General features: G+C 39.2%; 1 protein-coding gene across 1 annotated transcript in view; it reads right to left on the bottom strand.

Moving 5' to 3' along the window:
- The window catches only part of LOC110067338 (bifunctional glutamate/proline--tRNA ligase-like), a 28,248-nt gene that overhangs the window by 7,646 nt on the left and 1,546 nt on the right, over positions 1-19,056 (bottom strand). The window contains exons 2-23 of the mRNA XM_089296793.1: positions 18,702-18,786; positions 17,750-17,849; positions 16,935-17,091; positions 15,680-15,828; positions 14,778-14,866; positions 14,159-14,285; positions 13,472-13,664; positions 12,405-12,576; positions 11,480-11,604; positions 10,773-10,881; positions 10,459-10,543; positions 9,431-9,490; positions 9,188-9,298; positions 8,404-8,540; positions 8,165-8,219; positions 7,477-7,629; positions 7,033-7,145; positions 6,792-6,882; positions 3,473-3,673; positions 1,352-1,575; positions 1,055-1,112; positions 589-682 (exon numbers count right to left, since the gene is read on the bottom strand). Of these exons, the coding sequence (XP_089152919.1) occupies positions 589-682; positions 1,055-1,112; positions 1,352-1,575; positions 3,473-3,673; positions 6,792-6,882; positions 7,033-7,145; positions 7,477-7,629; positions 8,165-8,219; positions 8,404-8,540; positions 9,188-9,298; positions 9,431-9,490; positions 10,459-10,543; positions 10,773-10,881; positions 11,480-11,604; positions 12,405-12,576; positions 13,472-13,664; positions 14,159-14,285; positions 14,778-14,866; positions 15,680-15,828; positions 16,935-17,091; positions 17,750-17,849; positions 18,702-18,786 (2,688 nt within the window). The remainder of the gene's footprint in view (positions 1-588; positions 683-1,054; positions 1,113-1,351; positions 1,576-3,472; positions 3,674-6,791; positions 6,883-7,032; positions 7,146-7,476; positions 7,630-8,164; positions 8,220-8,403; positions 8,541-9,187; positions 9,299-9,430; positions 9,491-10,458; positions 10,544-10,772; positions 10,882-11,479; positions 11,605-12,404; positions 12,577-13,471; positions 13,665-14,158; positions 14,286-14,777; positions 14,867-15,679; positions 15,829-16,934; positions 17,092-17,749; positions 17,850-18,701; positions 18,787-19,056) is intronic.

Below are 19,056 nucleotides of genomic sequence, written 5' to 3' on the forward strand. Positions count from 1 at the left end.
AATAAAAATTTTTTATAAGAACGTATCAAATCTACCACAGTGACTGTTAACAGTCTTTAAATTTTCATAATTACTGTATATTACTGCAACCTCTAACTACTTCTGATCACAGTTTTGCACACATCACAAAATATCAATAAATTCACAATTTGTTTTATTTAAAATTTAAGGTCGTTTCCACTGCCAATGATAATGTCAATTTTGAATACGACCAGCCTGACAAAAACTCATGGTTTGACTGAGGGGGTTACTGAGCGGCCATCATCTCGGAGTTTCATGATTTAACTTTGGGCAAAATCTGTTCATCAGCAAAAATAATTAAAACTAGCATAAATTATAAATACATGCCTGTCAAGATAGACACTTAAAATTCTGGACCAAAAATGTGCTTTGGTTGAAAATGTTATTTGTGAGTGCCATATACCCCAAGTCCAACCTGGGTACAAGTGTAAGCAAAAAATATGTAGAGCTCTACTAAAATTTTGGCACATCACTCATGCAGACCCTCACAAGACATAGGATTTTTCTTGAGAGCATTGTTGATAGTACTAAAAATTGTGTAACCATTCATTCTTTTTAAATGTGTACCTTTTATACGCTCCCATATGGCATATGACCAAGGCCTTAGAATATAGCATCCGCTAACGTCATAGTATTCGATCATCTCCGACTTTGTAATGATCTGGAAATAGTTATAAGTCATCAGATGACGTATCAAAATTAATAATTTTATTTTTCACTACCAAATTAACAATGCCTGAGTGGTATCTCCTTCCTCATTGCACTGTCACACAGGTGATGATAATAAAGGAAATCACCAACTGGGACTGATGAAACACTTAATTCTCAGTCGTGAGAATAAATATTACAAGAAATCTATGGTGATGGGTTAGGAGAATATTAAATATTTTGAAACTTACATGTACATGTATGTTCACATGAAAAGTACTGAAGATTAGAATAACATACATGTATACATGTAAACTTTTACTTAGTGCTCTAGATGCAAGATATAATTATTGGAGGCCTACTGACAATAAAGACATAACCCTACCTGTGAAAACCAGTCACTTAGATTTTCCTCTTTTCTAGCCTGCATACCCAACAAGGTCCTGTAAATCGGCAAATCAAAATGGTTTTGTAAGCCAATCAGCAAACGAGCTTTTTGATAGAATGCTAGTAGATTTATATTACATGTTGAACTTGATAGAAATACAGTTAGTATGTTTTCTTTCAAAGAATCTACATGTAAAGAATCTACATGTAAAGGCTCAACTGCCATCAAGGACTTGGAATCTATTCTTTCACCCATACTTGTGGCAACTTACTAAATACAGTTACATGTACTTACACTTTCTTAGCCCCACTTTCTGTATCACCATTCTCAACATTTGTCGGCTCCACTTTTTTCTCCTCCTTCTTCGAAGGTTTAGCATTTTTCTTGTCATTTTCTTTTCCAGCTTCTTTCTTTTTGTCTTTCTTTCCTTTCCCACCTCCAGCAAGATCTTCTCCTGTCAAGTTCTTGTAGTCTGCTTTTAGTCTCAAAAGCTCTGCAACTGCTGCGTCAACTTCCTCCTAAAGAAAATAATTAAGCCATGATTTCAGAAAAGTGTATCATTAGCAATTCTTGTTACCAAACTGCCCTTCTGTGTGTTACAGATGACCTGTTGCTGGCAATGGATAACAAAAAAGTGTCTGTTGTAGTGTTACTGGACATGTCAAAGGCCTTCGACAGCATTTCACATACTGTTCTATTGCAGAAACTGCAAGCACTTGGTGTCTCCTCTCCAAGCTTGGACTGGTTTCACAGCTATCTTACGGGCCGCTGCCAACGAGTTCGCATCCATGACACTGTTTCCGACCTACTTCCGTTGAAATATGGTGTCCCCCAGGGATCAATTCTGGGACCAGTTCTGTTCACTATTTACGTAAATGACCTGTTGTCTGTCCCTCTACACTGCAAATCTGCCTGCTATGTTGACGATAACAAACTCTATTTATCTTTTCCTTCAACTAATACAACTACTGCAATCGACAACTTGAATGAGGATCTAAAAAATATCTGTGTCTGGTGCTGCAAAAATTCTCTTCTAATTAACCCGGACAAAACCAAAGTTCTGTTTATTGGCGTGCCGCAACTTCTCCGCCAATTGCCTGCAGTACCTGTCTTAATGCTTGGAAAAGAAATCAATCCCGTCATTGTCGCCAAAGACCTTGGTCTTTATCTTGATCAATCTTTAACTTACAGCGATCACGTAACAAAAACAGCTTCTAACTGCATGCACAAACTGATAGAAATAAACAGGATAAAGCATTTATTGGATAAGAAGACATTGCTTCTACTTATGGATTCTTTTATCTTCAGTAAGCTGTTTTACTGTTCTACAGTCTGGTCGAACACAAGCAAGTCTAACATCGAGAAATTACAGTTGGTGCAAAATTTTGCTGCACGTATTGTATTGGGACTGCGTAAGTACGACCATATCTCACAAGGCATCAAATCCTTGAATTGGCTGCAGGTCAGCGATAGACTCTACATAAATGACGCTGTGATGACTTTCAAATGTATTCATAATCTTGTTCCAGACTACTTGATTGATAAATTCATTTTCCGATCTCAAATCGCTACAAGAAACACCAGACAGAGTAATGACTTAAACATTCCACGTTGCCGACTGGCTACCGGACAAAGATCATTTGCATATTGCGGAGCAAAAATCTGGAATGAGCTAAGTGATGATTTGAAAAGTTTACCTTCTGTGAAAGCTTTTAAGGGACACTTGACCAAACATATTTTAAATGTTAATAATGTAAATTCTTAATATTCAGTTTTAAACTTTGTAAATTTTTAAATCTTTATACTGTAATTAATTTTAGACTCCTTACCCAGTTTGTTTACTCATTTTAGTTGACGTATTTTTATCTTTTTTATTCCTTTTGTAACTGAAAAGCCCCTTTGGAGAGTTGCAAATAAAGTATGTATATATGTATGTATGTATGTACCTTCCTATTTTTAATTACAGGTCAGGAAATTGCTATACATGTATATATAATAATTTATTTTTAGTTATGAACATTCTGTTAGAAATTCCCAAGGGTTCTTAGAACCTTGTTGAGTCTGACCAGAGCAACTAAAACTAGTTCTTGACTTTGGTTTGAATTCAATTCCACAGTTGAACCTCTGTTAATAGACACATCTTGCACACCAATAGTGCCCATAGAAAGTCATTTAGTCTTAAAACCATCCACAAACTCCAGTTTTTTACCAACTATAAGCAAGAACGTCTCTCTAATTCAAGAAGTTTCACATCCCTAAGCAAGTCCACTCATGAGAGGTTTGAACCTGCTAAATTCAGCTCACTGCTTTGTGTTTTCCTAATAACTGAACATGATATAGTTATTCACTGCATAGATATATCACGACAACGTGTATATCCCCGCATTTATATGTATATTGAAAAAAGCTCCATACCTTTGCTGCCCCACTTGTTTTGAGGGTACGAACTTTCTCCCCTTGGACAGTGATTTCTCCTTTAAGTTTTTCAACTTGTTCAGGTGATACAACAGGTTTGGCAACATCTGTTCCATTCATGACTGGTGCGCTGGTTTTTGATCCTTTATCTTTCTTTTTATTCTCGCTTTTCTTTTCACCTTTTTTGTGGCCTCCTGCTTCCTGTGTACCAGACATGACATGGGACAAAATTATGCTTAGAACTTTGAAAACAATGATCGATCTTAAGTGGTTGAAATAATGTCATGTACAGTTGAGTTTGTGTCTATTTGGTCTGCAAACACCAACAATTTGGAGAGGCTGTCTATGGCGGATATTTTCTCATTGGATGGATTTGAATTCTACAGTAGCCACTAACTAGTCTATGAGAATAAAGTGATTTCTGAATAACTGACAAAGAAAAAAAAATTCAAACAAATATGCAAATATACAAACAATAATAAAACAAAAATAATGGATGAGCAACTTAAATATCCATTGACCTTAGAGCCTTTGTATCAAAATTTAATCACAGAATAACACAATTTTGTTCAGTGATTGTCATGCCTTGATGGTAGGGATGTGTACTGTATTGCAGATTGATCAACCTGTTTTATGGCAATCATTTAAAATAACACCGTGCAAAGGAATAAAAAAAAAGGAGATAACATTTGGGAAGTAAATGAAGAATAAATGAATTAAAATTGATGGGAAAATGTTGTTAGTGTCGGGTTTAAAGTTTTACGATTCTATTCCATGTTGCAATCGAGAAGCCGACAGCTTTATATTAGCTTAATTATTTTAGCATAATAAAATCGATTCGAAGAGTTGATTGTAGTCTATGATTGTAGCATATCCAATGTCACGTAACTGGGAGTGGAAGGGGTGAAAGAATATTGATAAATTGTTAGTGACAATACCATATTGTGTCCTTGAGACTTGACATCTACAAACATCTACAGAATTCTGAGCACTGCTGTTCCTTACGTCCTAACAGTTAATGTTTGCATATACATGTACATCAAGCCGGAACTTCCAGCTCAAGATAAAAGCTTTTGCATATCCTCTGGGAAAACCCCTCCATTAATCTTTGTAATTCTCGTGCTTGCTTCTGTTGTTTGCACACATACTAATTAGCATTTACTACTTACTTATAATTATTCAAACTCGAATCTCTTGACATGTCACTTTCGGACTGACGAAGTCTGCCACAAAAAAGTTTGTGTAAATGTAAAGCCGGTAATTAAAAATTGTCGAGCTGTATCAGTGTCCGACAATAAAATTTTAAATCAAAATTTAACGTGCTCACAGAATTCATTAAACGACTGACGGCCAATAATCCTATAATCTGGGAGGGGAAACAAATTATTCTTCAAAATTCCAGCCATAAAATCAAAGTGGAATTGACGGAGGTGAATCATGGACAATTTGGTTAAAATTACGAATTATCAGCACACGATAACAACAAAACTAAACATAACAATATTTGTAAATCATATTTTTTAAACAATCGATGAAACACTCGTTAGTTTACATGGTAACGAGAACAAAACGACGTTCTGCAAATGTTCGCGTTCTCTGGAGACAAAGTACTTATTTCCGAATCACGCGATGGAAACAATGATCACCGTTCTGTAGCGCCGAGAATTTTGTCAAAGCGAGTCCGTATCGCAACAGAACGGTTATTTCAACATCAGGCGGGCATTTAAGCATTCCTGAACTCTGGATAACGTACAATACTGTTCAAAATGTTGCTTTAGCAAGAGAAAATTAACTAAATAACACAGGAAATACCTTTTGAGTCGGCAAACCCGCGTGAAAACTTCCACGTGGATACACCAAACAAAAAGTAGATTCCAGTCCTTTTGGGCCAGACCGCAGAACCGGAAGTCTTTGGAACGCCTGATTGAAAGTCCACCGGAAGTTTTACTTTCCGCCAAAATAAGTTTCAGGGGAACCGTCGAACGAAACGCTTGCATTTAGATTCAAGTTTATTCCGCCTCATGATACGGAAATATCTTCGTTTATTCACAGAGGTGCCCGTATTACGGAAATGAAATGACTGTAAAGAAAGGTTCGACGACTTTTCAGCAATTTTATTTCTAACATGTCACGCTTGAACTTCCTCCAATATCAGAAACAGCGACGCGAGGTTTTGAAAGAAGCGACATTTCTTCATCTCCCCAAACTAGCCCTACGCCGTAAAAAGGCTCTCTAAAAAGAAGCACAGAGAAAGAAAAAGAACTAAGGGGGAATAAAGTGAGAAAAACGTAAGAGCCGTTTTATAGGAAAGACTAGGCTTCGCTACAAAAATCCGAGCTTCTTTTGTAGATTTTTAGACGCTGAAAAGATTTTTAGAAAGTCTGGAAGTTTTCAGAGAAATTTAGCAAGTTCAAGGATTTTTAGAGTTTTTAGAGCCAAAAAAAGGCTGTAGAAGCATTTTGGCAAGCTTTAAAAGAGTACGGTGGTATCTCCTATCATGTCCGCTGATTAAGGGGAATTCATCACGTCCTAATAAGTTAAAATGAAAACATATCATTGGCTTTGTTTAACCTTTAGTTTATTTTGACCCTTGATGAGATTTTCAGACGCATTCTCGAGATTTGACGGAAAATTCTTTGATATTTTTCGTTAAAAATTTTGAGATTTTTAGCAAAAAAAAAAAAAGAAAATGAGAGTTTCAGAATCATTTCTGAGATTTTTTGAACTTTTCTGGAGATAATCCGGATGAATTTTTTGGCGAATAGTTAGGCCTAGGAAAGACCGATAGAAAAACCCAATTTGCTCAGCATTATTTTTGCAACATTTTCGACTTTTAGAGGGACATGTCAGACACCAAAGAAGGCGAGGAAGTGACAACATAAGGTCGAAGACGGTCCAAATTTGACAAGCTTGTGGTGCGTGTGATTAACCTTGGAGCCAAATGTAGAACTGGGTCATATATCATTAAATGAATGAGCCTTTCTTCTCATTTGTTTGAATCACGCTCGGGGACTGATATTTTCAATCTCCAGCGTTCTTGACAAATGAATATGTCATCTTTATCATTTATTTACTGAGCTGACAGTTTATCACCTTTTATCATTTATCACACACGCGATGCTTTCGACATTGCTGATCTTAGCAGTAATCAGAACGTGTGTCACATATGAACCAAGTAAATGGCCTGGCTTACTAAAAATCGTCCACTGCTCAGTAGCAAGAGACCATCATTTTCTCTTGTCAGTAGTTGTTCAATCGATGGATCCGTGGACCTGAATGAAAGTGAAATAATGCAGTACTCTAATAGCGACATGCTCACCTTAGTCTTGGCTCCTCCAGTCGGTGAGGGCTTCGTGTGGCCATCAGGAACAGAGAAAAGGATACATGGACTCTCGCGGCCTGTGTACCGGCTAAAAACGAGTAGAAAAGCATCAACATTAATTTTACTTTCTTCTCACAAACAATTATACCCGCTGGTTGATCATTTACGTTGTTCTCATCACCTGTCAGCTTGAACCTATATTGATCCTGTATGGAGAAATTCAATTTCGATCACAAACCTTGGTGGCTCGTAGGGTTGGTCACAAATAAAGTATCCTCGACGCTGGAGTTGAATTATGTCTCCTTTCTGAATTGAGGCCAAGGCAGGATCCCCCAACATTTCTGTTTCATGCTATGAATCGCAAGAAAAAGGTGAGATTAAATAGAGTTTTAACTCACGTGGCCAGCTGCCGTGCAAATTTATCGGAACAAAAGAGGTAAGGCGCTTTCCATTCACCCAAAAAAAAAAAAATGCGAAAATTTTAAAACGGGGACAAATGGCACGGAAAGTTCCTGGGAAAGTTTCCAGTGATTACATAAATAAAGAGTTCAACTGCGATAGAATTGGCTTGTGACACCAACCATTGCGCGGGGAGTATTGCTTCAATTGAGTGGATTTGAAGTTTGGACTAAAGTGTCAAATTCTACCGTTATATTACTCTACCATGAACTTCAGGTCTCACCTTAGAATCCTTGTTAATGTAGTCTTTGAAGTCATCGTTCTTCGTGAGCACTGGCTTAGAAATGACGTCATCAAATTGGAACGCGATTGTTGGGAGCAGCGGTGCTTTGGCGGACTCTGCTATCCATGTTAACTTGGTGGTCTTCTTGAAATCCTGCGAGGGAAAAATTAAGATGACACTTGTATCTTCAAAAAGGTGAGGATTACACGTAATAATGAAGAAGGTCCTTAAAGAGGAAGGAGGTGGCCTCATAGTCAGTACGCTCGCTTCTTGATCGAGATGTACGGGTTAATTCGAGCCCTGGCCGAGGACATTGTGTTGTGTTCTTGGGCAAGACTCAACTCTTACAGTACCTCTCTCCACCCAGGTGTATAAATGGTTGCCGGCGAATTCTGCGATTGACTAGCATCCCATCCAAGGGGGAGTAGAAACACTCTTAGTCGCTTCATGCTACAGAAACCGGAGATGAGCACCGCCCTGATGGGACACTTTGCTTGTATGCAAACTTTACTTTTACCTCAATAAAGTACTTGGTCGTATTGAGTCTAGCCAGTCAGATTGGCCGACAGTCGCCGATGAGAGGTGACTGTATTCCCAAAGTTCCAATGACAGCTAAATTGCAACCGATTCAACAGACAAAAAAATTGTATTGAAGGGCCGAACTAAAACTGCTAAACTTGTGTTCTACCTTGTTGTCGAGATGTAGCTGTGCTTCCATTGATGTGATACCTCCTGAAGGGGCCCTGCAAAAAGCAAAACAACAATATAACCATTCTTTACGCTGTGAAAAAAATGCCCTCAAAACGAAAACTCAAAATAACAAACAAGAACAAACATGGTTAAGATTCGGAAAGATTGAGAAGGATTAAGAAAACTTTTAGCTACATGATGTTTCATTCAAGATGCGTGGTCCGTGACGCTACTTACTTGTTGATCTTTGTGATCCTGACGTTACCCCAGTTCATGAGCGTGACCATCTCACCCTCGGATAACGTGACAGCATCCTCTCCTTCAATGAACACTTTAGGGCCATACCATACTTCCTTGTTACCTACACTGGGATTCTGTTGAATGGACAGATACGCAAACTGTCAGGCACGGACTAGGGGGGTGGTACTCGAAGAGAGAGAGTAAAGGTACTCCAAATCAAAACCGTTCATTACCCTAAACAAAATTAATATAAATAAAGGAATTTACTTGTCAGCTCAGAGAGGAACTTGACATAATTTACCGATGATATTCACGTTCTCCAAAGAACGCAGGATTTGGTCATTTCTGGTTATTGTTTTGCAGAGGAAGATGGAGAAAACGTAGTTTCATGTGTAGGGCACATGAAGAGCCATTGTACTGTATAAGGCGGGAAATTACGCTGACGGACATCGCGTTGAAATTGTACTTAAATAGCACTGAAATCGCACGGAGAAAGCAATGAAATTGCACTCAAAAACGCAATGAAAACGTGCTGAAAATCTTAACATCACTCAGCGAGATCACAGTAAAATCGCAGTGTAATCGATCGTGCTAAAATTGCAGTGTAATCGAGCTAAATCGCAATGAAATCGCGTCGAAATCGCACAGAAATCACGGCAAAAATCGAGGTTAGTTCAGACGCGCGATTAAGCGCAACAAGTCTCACACGTTGACACAAAATTCCTCGTGTAAACGCGTCGTTCGACATTTAAGCGATAGGTAGTAGCAAGTGCGAACAAACCTTGGGATGTAACGGACACTCTTTCATTTCTTCTTCTGCCTCAGGAATAAAGACGGGTACAACCTCGTTCTTCAGCAGAGCTGTGTATCTTGGAGCGATGGGATCAATGACCTATAGAAACAAGGAGGTTTACAAAAACACGACAACTTGGCTGGGGGTGTAGCAAAACATATTCAGTGCTTTTAGTTTGTACTAATGTTTTCCTACACTGTTGTGATATTATAAAGTGAATACTTCTCAAACCTTTTTGTTGAGAGCCCAGATTTTATCCCATTCCATGTGAACATTTGCTTTTGATGAACCCTAAAATAACGACAAAAATTCAAAATCAGTTTTTAGTGCATTTTTTTATGCAACGAAATGCACGTCATTGGAACTGACTGGAGAGGACCCGAATTGCAAAATTCGTATTAAAATGTTCAAGTCTGCTCTAATCCCAGCAACTGGAGCTGCCAGAACGCAGTCAGGGCTATGCTCTAGAAGCGCCCAGGTGCCACAGGTAACTTACTTTTACCTTTGGGCGGCTGGAAAAACGCACTTTTTTCCGGCATATACGCTCAAGTGCCGTGCACCCAGGATTTTATGGTTAGGAACCTTTGGGCTCCTCGAAATTTTTCTTAGACCACAGCCTGGTAAAGCTCATTAATCGCAAGTCCCGTTGTCTATAACACAAAGCGACTACACCACATCAGCATACAGCTATTTCGAGAAACGCTGCCCTACGAAAGAGTAAAACCGTCCGCGAAAAAGCCGAGAAGTGTTATCGGTAGTTGTTTAGCATAAAATTACTGAATGATTGAAGTTCGTGGGACGTGTTTCACCGCCGACAGAAGAAAAAAAAAACATGCGTAACTTTATTTATTACCTTTTCTCGTTCATTTGGGTTTAAACGCCGTGAACTTTGATAAAGCAATGGGAAAATGCGAGTACCCAAAATACCTTTCGGTATAACGTGTATGATTCTGCACCTTGGTTGGACAACCTTTCTCGAAAACCGCTGTATTTCCCTCTCTTGAAGGAGCTAGGTCACGGCATTTTGGGCTATTTTGGCCATTTACAAAATTACCTTTACGGTGAAGGAAACCAGAAAATGGTAGTTAACTTAGATAGAAAAACACCAAAGAGGTAATAATAAACCATAAAGGAACAAAGATGGTCAAAGATGGAGAAGATTAACACGGATTACAAACGACGAGCTTGAAAAAACTTTTCAACATGCGAAGTCGTGACCTAGCTCCTTTGAGTGTTTAAGAACTGTACTCAAAATGTACCTGTAATACGATAAATTCTCTTAATCCCTCCACTGTCATTCCTCGCCTGAGCACTCCGCGAACAGTTGGAAATCTTGGATCGTCCCTAAAGATGATTAAACCATTAAAAAGAAACTTCCAAATCTACGATCGCACAAAAGTACATTTTATTGCCGCCAGAGGCAACTGTGGGGAATGGCCTTTGGAAACAGGACAAGACCTTTTAGTGCACAACATTGCAGTCTATTTACAACGCTATACTGCCTTTTTAGGTTTGTTTTGTTTGTTTGTTTGTCTGTTTTTGTTTTTTTATTTTTGCTTTGCGTTAGACTCACCATCCTTCAACGTAGCCTTGATCAACAAGATGAGTCAGCTTCCTCTTTGACATCACTGTGTTCTGCAGAGTGAGTCGGCTGAATTCATAGATATGTGGCTTTCTGATACCTATGAATATATTTAACAATTAGATGAGCTGAGATATCTACCGCGTGATACTTAACGAAGGTACAGCCTGAGTCAACTATCACGCATAGAAATCGAGACCGAATAAACTAATTGTTTTAGTATAAACAACAAGACAGGTTCACACACTTCGAAAACGCAAAGAAGCGGCCGCCATTTTCTTAACAAGCGCACACTGCTAGGCTACTCACTATCTACAACAGAATAGATAGTGAGTGTCGTGGCCAATCAAAGAACAGCATTCGTGATAGAACGCAAATAGATTTATCACGTAGAGCTTAGCAGTACGATTTTAACTTCCCGGGCATACGAATAAAAATTGCCCTCCTTTGAGTTATTTTGGCTGCGTACAGAATTACCTTTAAATTGAAGGAAATCTGAAGTAATTAGTTTCCTAAGAAAGAAAAACACCAAAGAGCTAATGATAAACTATAATGGAACAAGGATGGCTAAGGATGGAGAAGATTACCACGGATTACAAACGACGAATTTGAAAAATTTAGACTAAACCTGTCGAGATGCGCAAACTATGACGTAGCTCCTTTAAAATTGATACAGATCCAGGGAAGGTAAGTTTTACCTAATTGTTCAATAAACCAGTAATACTGCGGATCCCGGTCATGGTACTCTGTGGTCCTCAGAGCGTGTGTGACCCCCTCGATGCTATCCACAATAGGACAGGCAAAATCATACGTGGGGTATACCCTGTTGATAAAATAATAAGGTCATTAGTTCACCAGTCTTGGAGCAAGGGCCTGTTACTAGTTTTATAGGCTACAACAACTTACCCCTCCCTGAGAAGAGACCATATTCGTATTCTCGGTATTGGACTGGAACTAGCTTACGGGGCTAATGCGGGGAGTCTTTTCAAATGCAAATGACATTAAATCTATTTTTAATGATATATATGATAAGATCTTTCCAATGACATACAGATTAGAGTGACTGGGTCAATTAAGCGTGAAATATGCACGGAACTGCTTAGAAATTTGAGTGAAAAACTCGGAGCGAAATTTCCCTCAACTACACTTGGCAACTCCGTAGTAAGAATTTCACGTCTCGATGATGCTTTCGCGGGAAGGTTGAACTGGAAGCCAGTAGAAGCTCAATCACTGCATCAAAGAGATAAGAAAAGTAGGAAAAAGGAAAAGCAGGAAAAAAAATGATAAAAAAAGCCCAACGAGTCGACGTAGGTTACTCTCTCATCCAAAATTTTGATTTGTGCACATGCCAGAGCAAAAATCTCATAAAACGCGATGCTAGTGAAAAGAAAGGCATGCGGTAATGTTGCAAATGTCTTTTGGAGCAGATTGGAGCTAATTTAGCTCATATATCCGTGCTGAAAATGCCAAATAGGTCTAAACAATGCGTTTTTACCAAAAAAAAAATCCGGGAGTCGATTGGTTAAACACAGTACACTAGACAAAAAACAAGATCTACGCGCACTGGCTGTTTCGTAAAATATTAGGTGCAGATGAAAGAGAAAGCAAACATGGCGGACATACTTGTATTTCAATCCAGTTCGCACATGTTCCTCAGGTTTACACCGGTAAATTGTCGGATCTCTTAAGCAGCCATTCTCCGACTGGTAGTCAAGCTTGGCTCTGAGAGCAAATCTCTGACCATACTCAGTTCCGTTCTTCATCTCTTCCCAGACTTCGAGGTTTTTCTCAACAGCTGAGGAAACAAAATGGACGTTTGCAGTATTGTGAAAGAACGAACGACGGGGGTTTAATGTAAGTACATTAAAAATCTTTGACACAACGTTACATTTACATGTAAGTCAAACAGAATGATGACTGGAAGGTTGGCCATCAAAGTATTAACAACCAACAACAAGAAAGGAATTCACAGGCGTTCACGGTTGCTGTTTAAATATCATCTTCCCAGTGATTTCAATTTTTTTCAAGTTAGCGCGAAGGAATAGTCTACTCTGACAGGTTTGAGAAAAATTCCTAGCGTCAAACAACTGTGTTCAAGTTGTGCACCAAAATCAAAGAAGCTCGTTGTCACAAGGCAAACTTAGAAGTTTAAGGTAACCAAATTTTGCCTCGGTGAATTTGGGCCGAGAAACTTTCTTGTGCTTTAACCTGTAAAATGGTTTGTGAGTTTTTAGTTCTAATGAATGTATTTCCTCGTTTTCTGACGTAGTGACTGAGTTATTACAAGTGACTGTATGCACCCAATCTAACCTTTGCAAGTTGTTAACCATTTTGACACAACAGAGAGACAACTCTCTGTAGCGGAAAAGACTTTGTCCGAATCGAATTCTGCTTGTACGAGAAAATAAGAAAAATACTACCAGGCCGTTACGTACCTCAAGTAGTGTATCAACTAGAATTCGCTCCATATAGGAAACTAGCGGGCTTTGGAGGTATTAAAAAGTTTTACACTGCACTGTAAATATTTCGGACGCTTAAAAATTTCGGACGGTTTTATCATCCGACACGTTTTTATCCGAAAGTAAAATCGTCCGAATTTTTTGGCATGTGGTGTAGATGATTAAAACATACTTCTTTTCCAACGAAACACATAGCTGAAAATGATACATTTGTATATGTAGCAAACTCACAGTTGTCTCGGTTAGCAGATTTGATGCGTTGTTCCCTCTCCTCTTTCATCTTGTCTCCTGGAGTGTCGTCCGCATAAGCTTTCCCTTCGCGGATCATTTTCTCGGCATACATCATGATCGTGTCAAAGTGGTCTGAGGTGTGTGTGAACTGGTCTGGTTCGACTTTAAGCATTTTGAGATCCTCAAGGATGACCTTATCAAAAAAAAAAAAAGTAACATACGCCCTATATTCAATTATCTTGGATCAATTCTCAGTAAACGCGCACGCAAGTTAAGTGTTTATTTACGTTTAAACTCAATTTTCCGCCTAAATATGAAGGAAAAAAATCCTACTTAAATTAACAACAAGCTGCTTTCTTTTGTGCAATGGTTAGTGCGCTCGTCCCTGGATCGAGCGGTCCGGGTTCGAGCCCTGGCAAGGGACACTGTGTTGTGTTCTTGGGCAAGGCACTTAATTCTCACAGTGCCTCTCTCCACCCAGGAGTATAAATGGGTACCGACGAATTGTTGGGGAAACCTAACAAATTGCGGGGGAGTGACCTGCGATGGATTAGCATCCCGTCCAGGGGGAGCAGAATTACTCCTAGCCGCTTCATGCGGGATAAGCTTCAGCAGCTACGAACCGGTCTGGCTCAAAGGCTTCACCTTACGATACTGCATAGAAATAGAGTGCATGTGTTAACGCACCTTCTCAAATTCAGCATTCTCCTTAGCTGGATTAGTGTCATCGAATCTCATGATCATTTTGCCGTCGTACATGTTCTTGTAATACTGATTCAACAGAGCAGCCTTGGCATGACCGATGTGGAGATACCTGAAGTATAAACACATTTATTTTATCAGCAAGCGTTCATTGCCAGATAAAACAAGCTACAGGCAAGAGCTTGTGGAGTCTGTGGCTATAAAAATGGCAGAAACAGCCAACCCCGATCCAAGACACTCTCTCCTAGGCCTCCACTGTCAGCAAAGGAGAGAGGACCTGGAATCGAGGTTGAAAAACAGCAGTCATGTATCAACCATTATCTAAAAAACTGGATCATGGGATAATGCAATTCAAGAGTTATCATTGGCCATCATGGTATACCACCATGATGGCCGTACATTTTTGGGGTGTTTTATTGTTATTCTATTTTTGATTAGTTTTCTATATTTTGGGGGCATTTTAAACTATAATTAAAAACAATAATTATTATTCCATTCATGCTTGTTAGATATGAGATGACTCTAGCCAACTCAGCGCTATGCACCTCATTGACTATCTACCATCTCATGTCCAACACACGCTTGAGGAATAATTGATTATTACCCGCTAGCTTCAGGTGGAAATCGTGTAACAACATTTCCTTGGGACGCTCCTGGCAGATTGACGTACTTGCCCTCAGACTTCATCTTTGTCTAAACAACAGCAAAAGGAACATTACTCGTACAATGAAAAGTAGGCATAGAGAATCAATGAAAACGTCACATGACTATTAGATGTCAAGTATCTGGTTAAGTTTGGGTGAATCGTATATGTAACTCATTCAAACTTTCTGTGAAAGTGGAACTTTGAGATCAGCATGTACAGCTTACAGGTCAATTAATACAGTATTACACTGTGCTTACATGCTGTGCATCACAGTATCTAAGGCAAACAGCTGTTCGTTCAAGATGAGAATATTTAAAGTCAATTGGCGGGATTTTGTGTTTCAATACTGGTGAGAGGCAATAAATGAGATACATTTGGACATCTCATTGCTGCAGGAGTCTCTTGTAATCACTAGCAGAAAAATGACTCCAAGAATAACCGTCAATGTTTAATTTCTCACACACCACTGATTAGCCATGTCAAGCTGACCGCCGCCGCCTGATCTTTATTGTAAAATCAAAGCTAATACAAATAGCATTGCGCTTAAGATAGGAAATAACAAACAACGTGCAAGGGCTTGTATATTATACTGATATTGTATGACAATCTTTGGGTGGGTGGGTGGGAAAGTCGGCGATGGTGGATGCAACAAAAACAACTATATGTACCCACCCCATCGGTCACATGAGTCACCTATACCCAGGCCTCAGCGGTGTGTGAGAAAAACATTTTTCACTTATTTCATTTCACTCAGCCAGTGAAAAATTACTCTTAGTATAATTATCAGTGAGACATGAATAATTAGTAATTAATAATTAATAATAATTAACTATTAATAACACCAATGGAAGACCACTCACCCCAAGTTGAGAACTGTCATTTTGTGCTTGACTTGGAAGTTTCTCAGATACATTGCAGAATGGCGATTGTGCCCCGCAGAATGTCAACCAGCGTGCGACATGCTCATAAGAGCTCCCTGGCTTTATCAGCTTCTCAATGTTACCACTCACTGCAAGAAATGAGTACTGGTGAATATAGATATTAGCTAAGTAAAGGCTATCTATGTGACAAAAGCTGGTTCGGGGTGGGGGGGGGGGGGGGGGGAATGGTAAATTAACCTGCCATGGACTTGCATATCATCCAGGGGGATAGAGATACTACTCCAAGTCGCTTCATCCTGTGGAAACTGGGATGCGCTCTGGTTTGTTGGGCCCCTTTAGTGTGTACAGTGTACTTACATGTAAGGGAAAACCTACATACAAGCCATGTCGTTCATCAGACTGGTGGCTACACCCTGTATCTCCAGTTTCAGAGGCATGAAGCAACCAGGAGCATTTAGACTACTTCCCCTGGATGGATGCTTAATGTAGGTGTAGTACATCACAGTCTCACTCCCCAGTTCAAACTCAGACTGCCCCATCCGGAGTGAAGCATGGTAACTACGCGGCCACTAACACCTTCAGTCTTCACTTTGAGTGCTCATGTTACATTACTGTAGGGAATGTACATGTATATTATACAAGTCATATAATACTTAACTTCATCTCATCAAGACTTTTACAGTTCTCTAATATAATTACATGATGTAGGTAAAACCCAGTTTTAAACTGTGAGCTGTGAAGCCTGTTTGGTGTAAGTGTTGATCCAAAGTGGTCTAGGAAAAAAGCTTGAAGAAGACTGAAATACATAAACCATTCTCTAAAGAGGATATCTGCAGGACCAACTCCAGTTGTTCACCTAAGAGAGGTGACAATTTACTCAACAGTACATGAAATTAAATAATGTGAGATTCAGCTGGGGCCAGCAAGCAAATCTGGTCTGCCTTATACTGGTGTTTGCTTTGAGAGTGTTGACTTATAAATGACAAACCCGTATATAACCGATATTAAAGGCAACAGGCTGTGTCAGCAAAGCTGACAGGGCTGTGGTCTAAGAAAAACTATGAGGGGCTTAACCCAGCACTTCAGATAATATGGAAAAAGTAAGTTCTTCCAGTCACCCAAAGGTAAAGGTTAGTCACCCCTGACACAGCTACATTTATATGTAACCAGAGAAGTATTCATTTGCAATTTTAACAGTTCTAAACAATGACTGACTTCCCTAATTATCACAAACCTTTCAATGCTCCCCACACAGCAAAGTCAGCTAATGTCACAGAATGTCCAACAAGGAATGCAACTGGTGCGAGACTCTTATTCAGGCACTGAATTGCCTTGTTGACATCACTAGCATTCTCCAAAGAGTTCACGGTGAATTCCAGCCAATGATCAACCTGAAAAAATACCAGATCTATATATCTACCTGACTTGTACACTGTACATCTGTCTGCACCACAATCAATGCAACGGTTAATGTTTTCACTGTACAAAAAGCTTATTGGAGACCACAACAAGGTTACAGTGAAAATGTTGTACAATGTACAGTGTATTCAGTACTCGGAGCACGAAATTAAATTTTGAGTTTCTCAGTTCACAAAAGTACACTGGAACCAGACAGAAAAGACCCAGAGCCAGGTGTCTCTATTATGGAGGGGTCCATAATGTAGCAAAAGAGATGCTATCAATTCTACATACATGTAGTTTCTCTGCTAAGACCAAGTGAGCTGCCCATAATATAGGGGTATCCTCATTATCAGAGGTATCTGTAAGGAAAGGTTTGCCTGTGTCAGATAACTGACAGGTGACGGATAGTAGCATGGTCCATATGTACATGCAAGTGTAAGGAAACCAGACAAACAATATAGAGTAATGAAAGTACAGGCTACTCTGCGTATTTTTTTTTCTTAGACCCAGCTGATCAAGTATCCACTTTTTCTTTCAATTCACCCACTATTACAAACAATCCAAAGTCTGCCCTGATGTACCAGCAGTGTACCTTAATTACCATCAGCTTTAAGAGTAAGCTAGGCTGGTGATAAACACTTTGCTCACCTCAGATGCTTGAAGTGCGTTTTTACCATAGAGACCCAGTGCTGGATAACAACGAGCGAGATATCTTGCTACGGAATGGTCACTGCTCAGTGTCAGGTCTCTGTAAAAATGCAAAAATATGACAAGTGCTGTACGTGTTATTTTAATACTAATTACAACTGTATTTTTTTTTGATCATGCAAAGTCTAACATTTTACATGTAAATCTCAACTGATACATGTAGTTGTGTTTTCCCCCACAGCCATCGATCAGTCATGTCTTTTTGCCTAAAGTAAAGACCTTTCGGGAAACTATACTTCAAGTCTTGGTCATGCTAGAGAATGGGTCACATCTGTGGGTTATGATTGGTAGATTTTGATCAATTTTGTTTGTTTCTTCTTTTTGTCCACTGAAGTTGTCTGGTTGTCATCCCTAACAGAAGCAAAAACGCCATCATTCGGGGACTTCACAATTTGTTAAAAGCAGCACCATTCTCAAACAGAGTAAAGACATATCTAGCAATAGTTGTATTCGCGTCTGGCACGAGCGCAAAAGTGCCAAAAGTGCAAATTTGTCACAAGACTTTTGCCCATGATTGTAGATGTAGAAGAACTCAAGAGGAAAAAGCATAAATGTTATGCTACCACAATAATCAAAGCAATGTAAAGTCCCCTCCCATGTCCCTGCTCTGCCCCTACCCCTCTTACCTTTCCTTCTCTGTAACCTGTTCATAGCCTCTATTTTCTCAAATCAAATCCACATACCATGGCTGTCATTAAGTTTTGATTTACCTGTAGCCTTGATCTTTTCACCTGTGGTAAACCCGTTACTTTATCGGGTGAATTCTATGAACAGCAGGCAAGTTCATCCGTAACATCAAGGGCTCATCGGCAATACTCAGCCGTAAGGGGTGGTAGAGTTATGGCTCTTATTGCCTGCCCTGCGGGCATGGTGCAATATACTGTGTACTTACTCAGAGATCTTGAGTGCAGTACTGTCACCCCACTCTATCTGAATGGGATTGGTCTCCTTGAGGTGCTCCACTGTAAGAAGAGTCACTGAAAAAAGAGTTATTGTTGCAATCAGTTAATTTAAACAATGTACATTTCACTCTTTTGAGCAACATCAAGTTGCAGTACACTCAGTAATGGTACAATACAAAAATGTTGAATTCAAAATACAAGTAGTTCAATGTAATTTTCAATGATGAAAGCCAGAATGGTGTACATGTACTGTCACCTATTAATTTTGGATGGAATTTATTAGATTTACTCACACAATTAGTCAAAATAATCAAGAGCTAAGTCATCATAATAATTGAATTAGGC

Source organism: Orbicella faveolata, unplaced genomic scaffold, assembly GCF_042242905.1.
Source record: "Orbicella faveolata isolate gen_17 unplaced genomic scaffold, um_ofav_v1 contig_27, whole genome shotgun sequence".
Lineage (NCBI taxonomy): Eukaryota > Metazoa > Cnidaria > Anthozoa > Scleractinia > Merulinidae > Orbicella > Orbicella faveolata.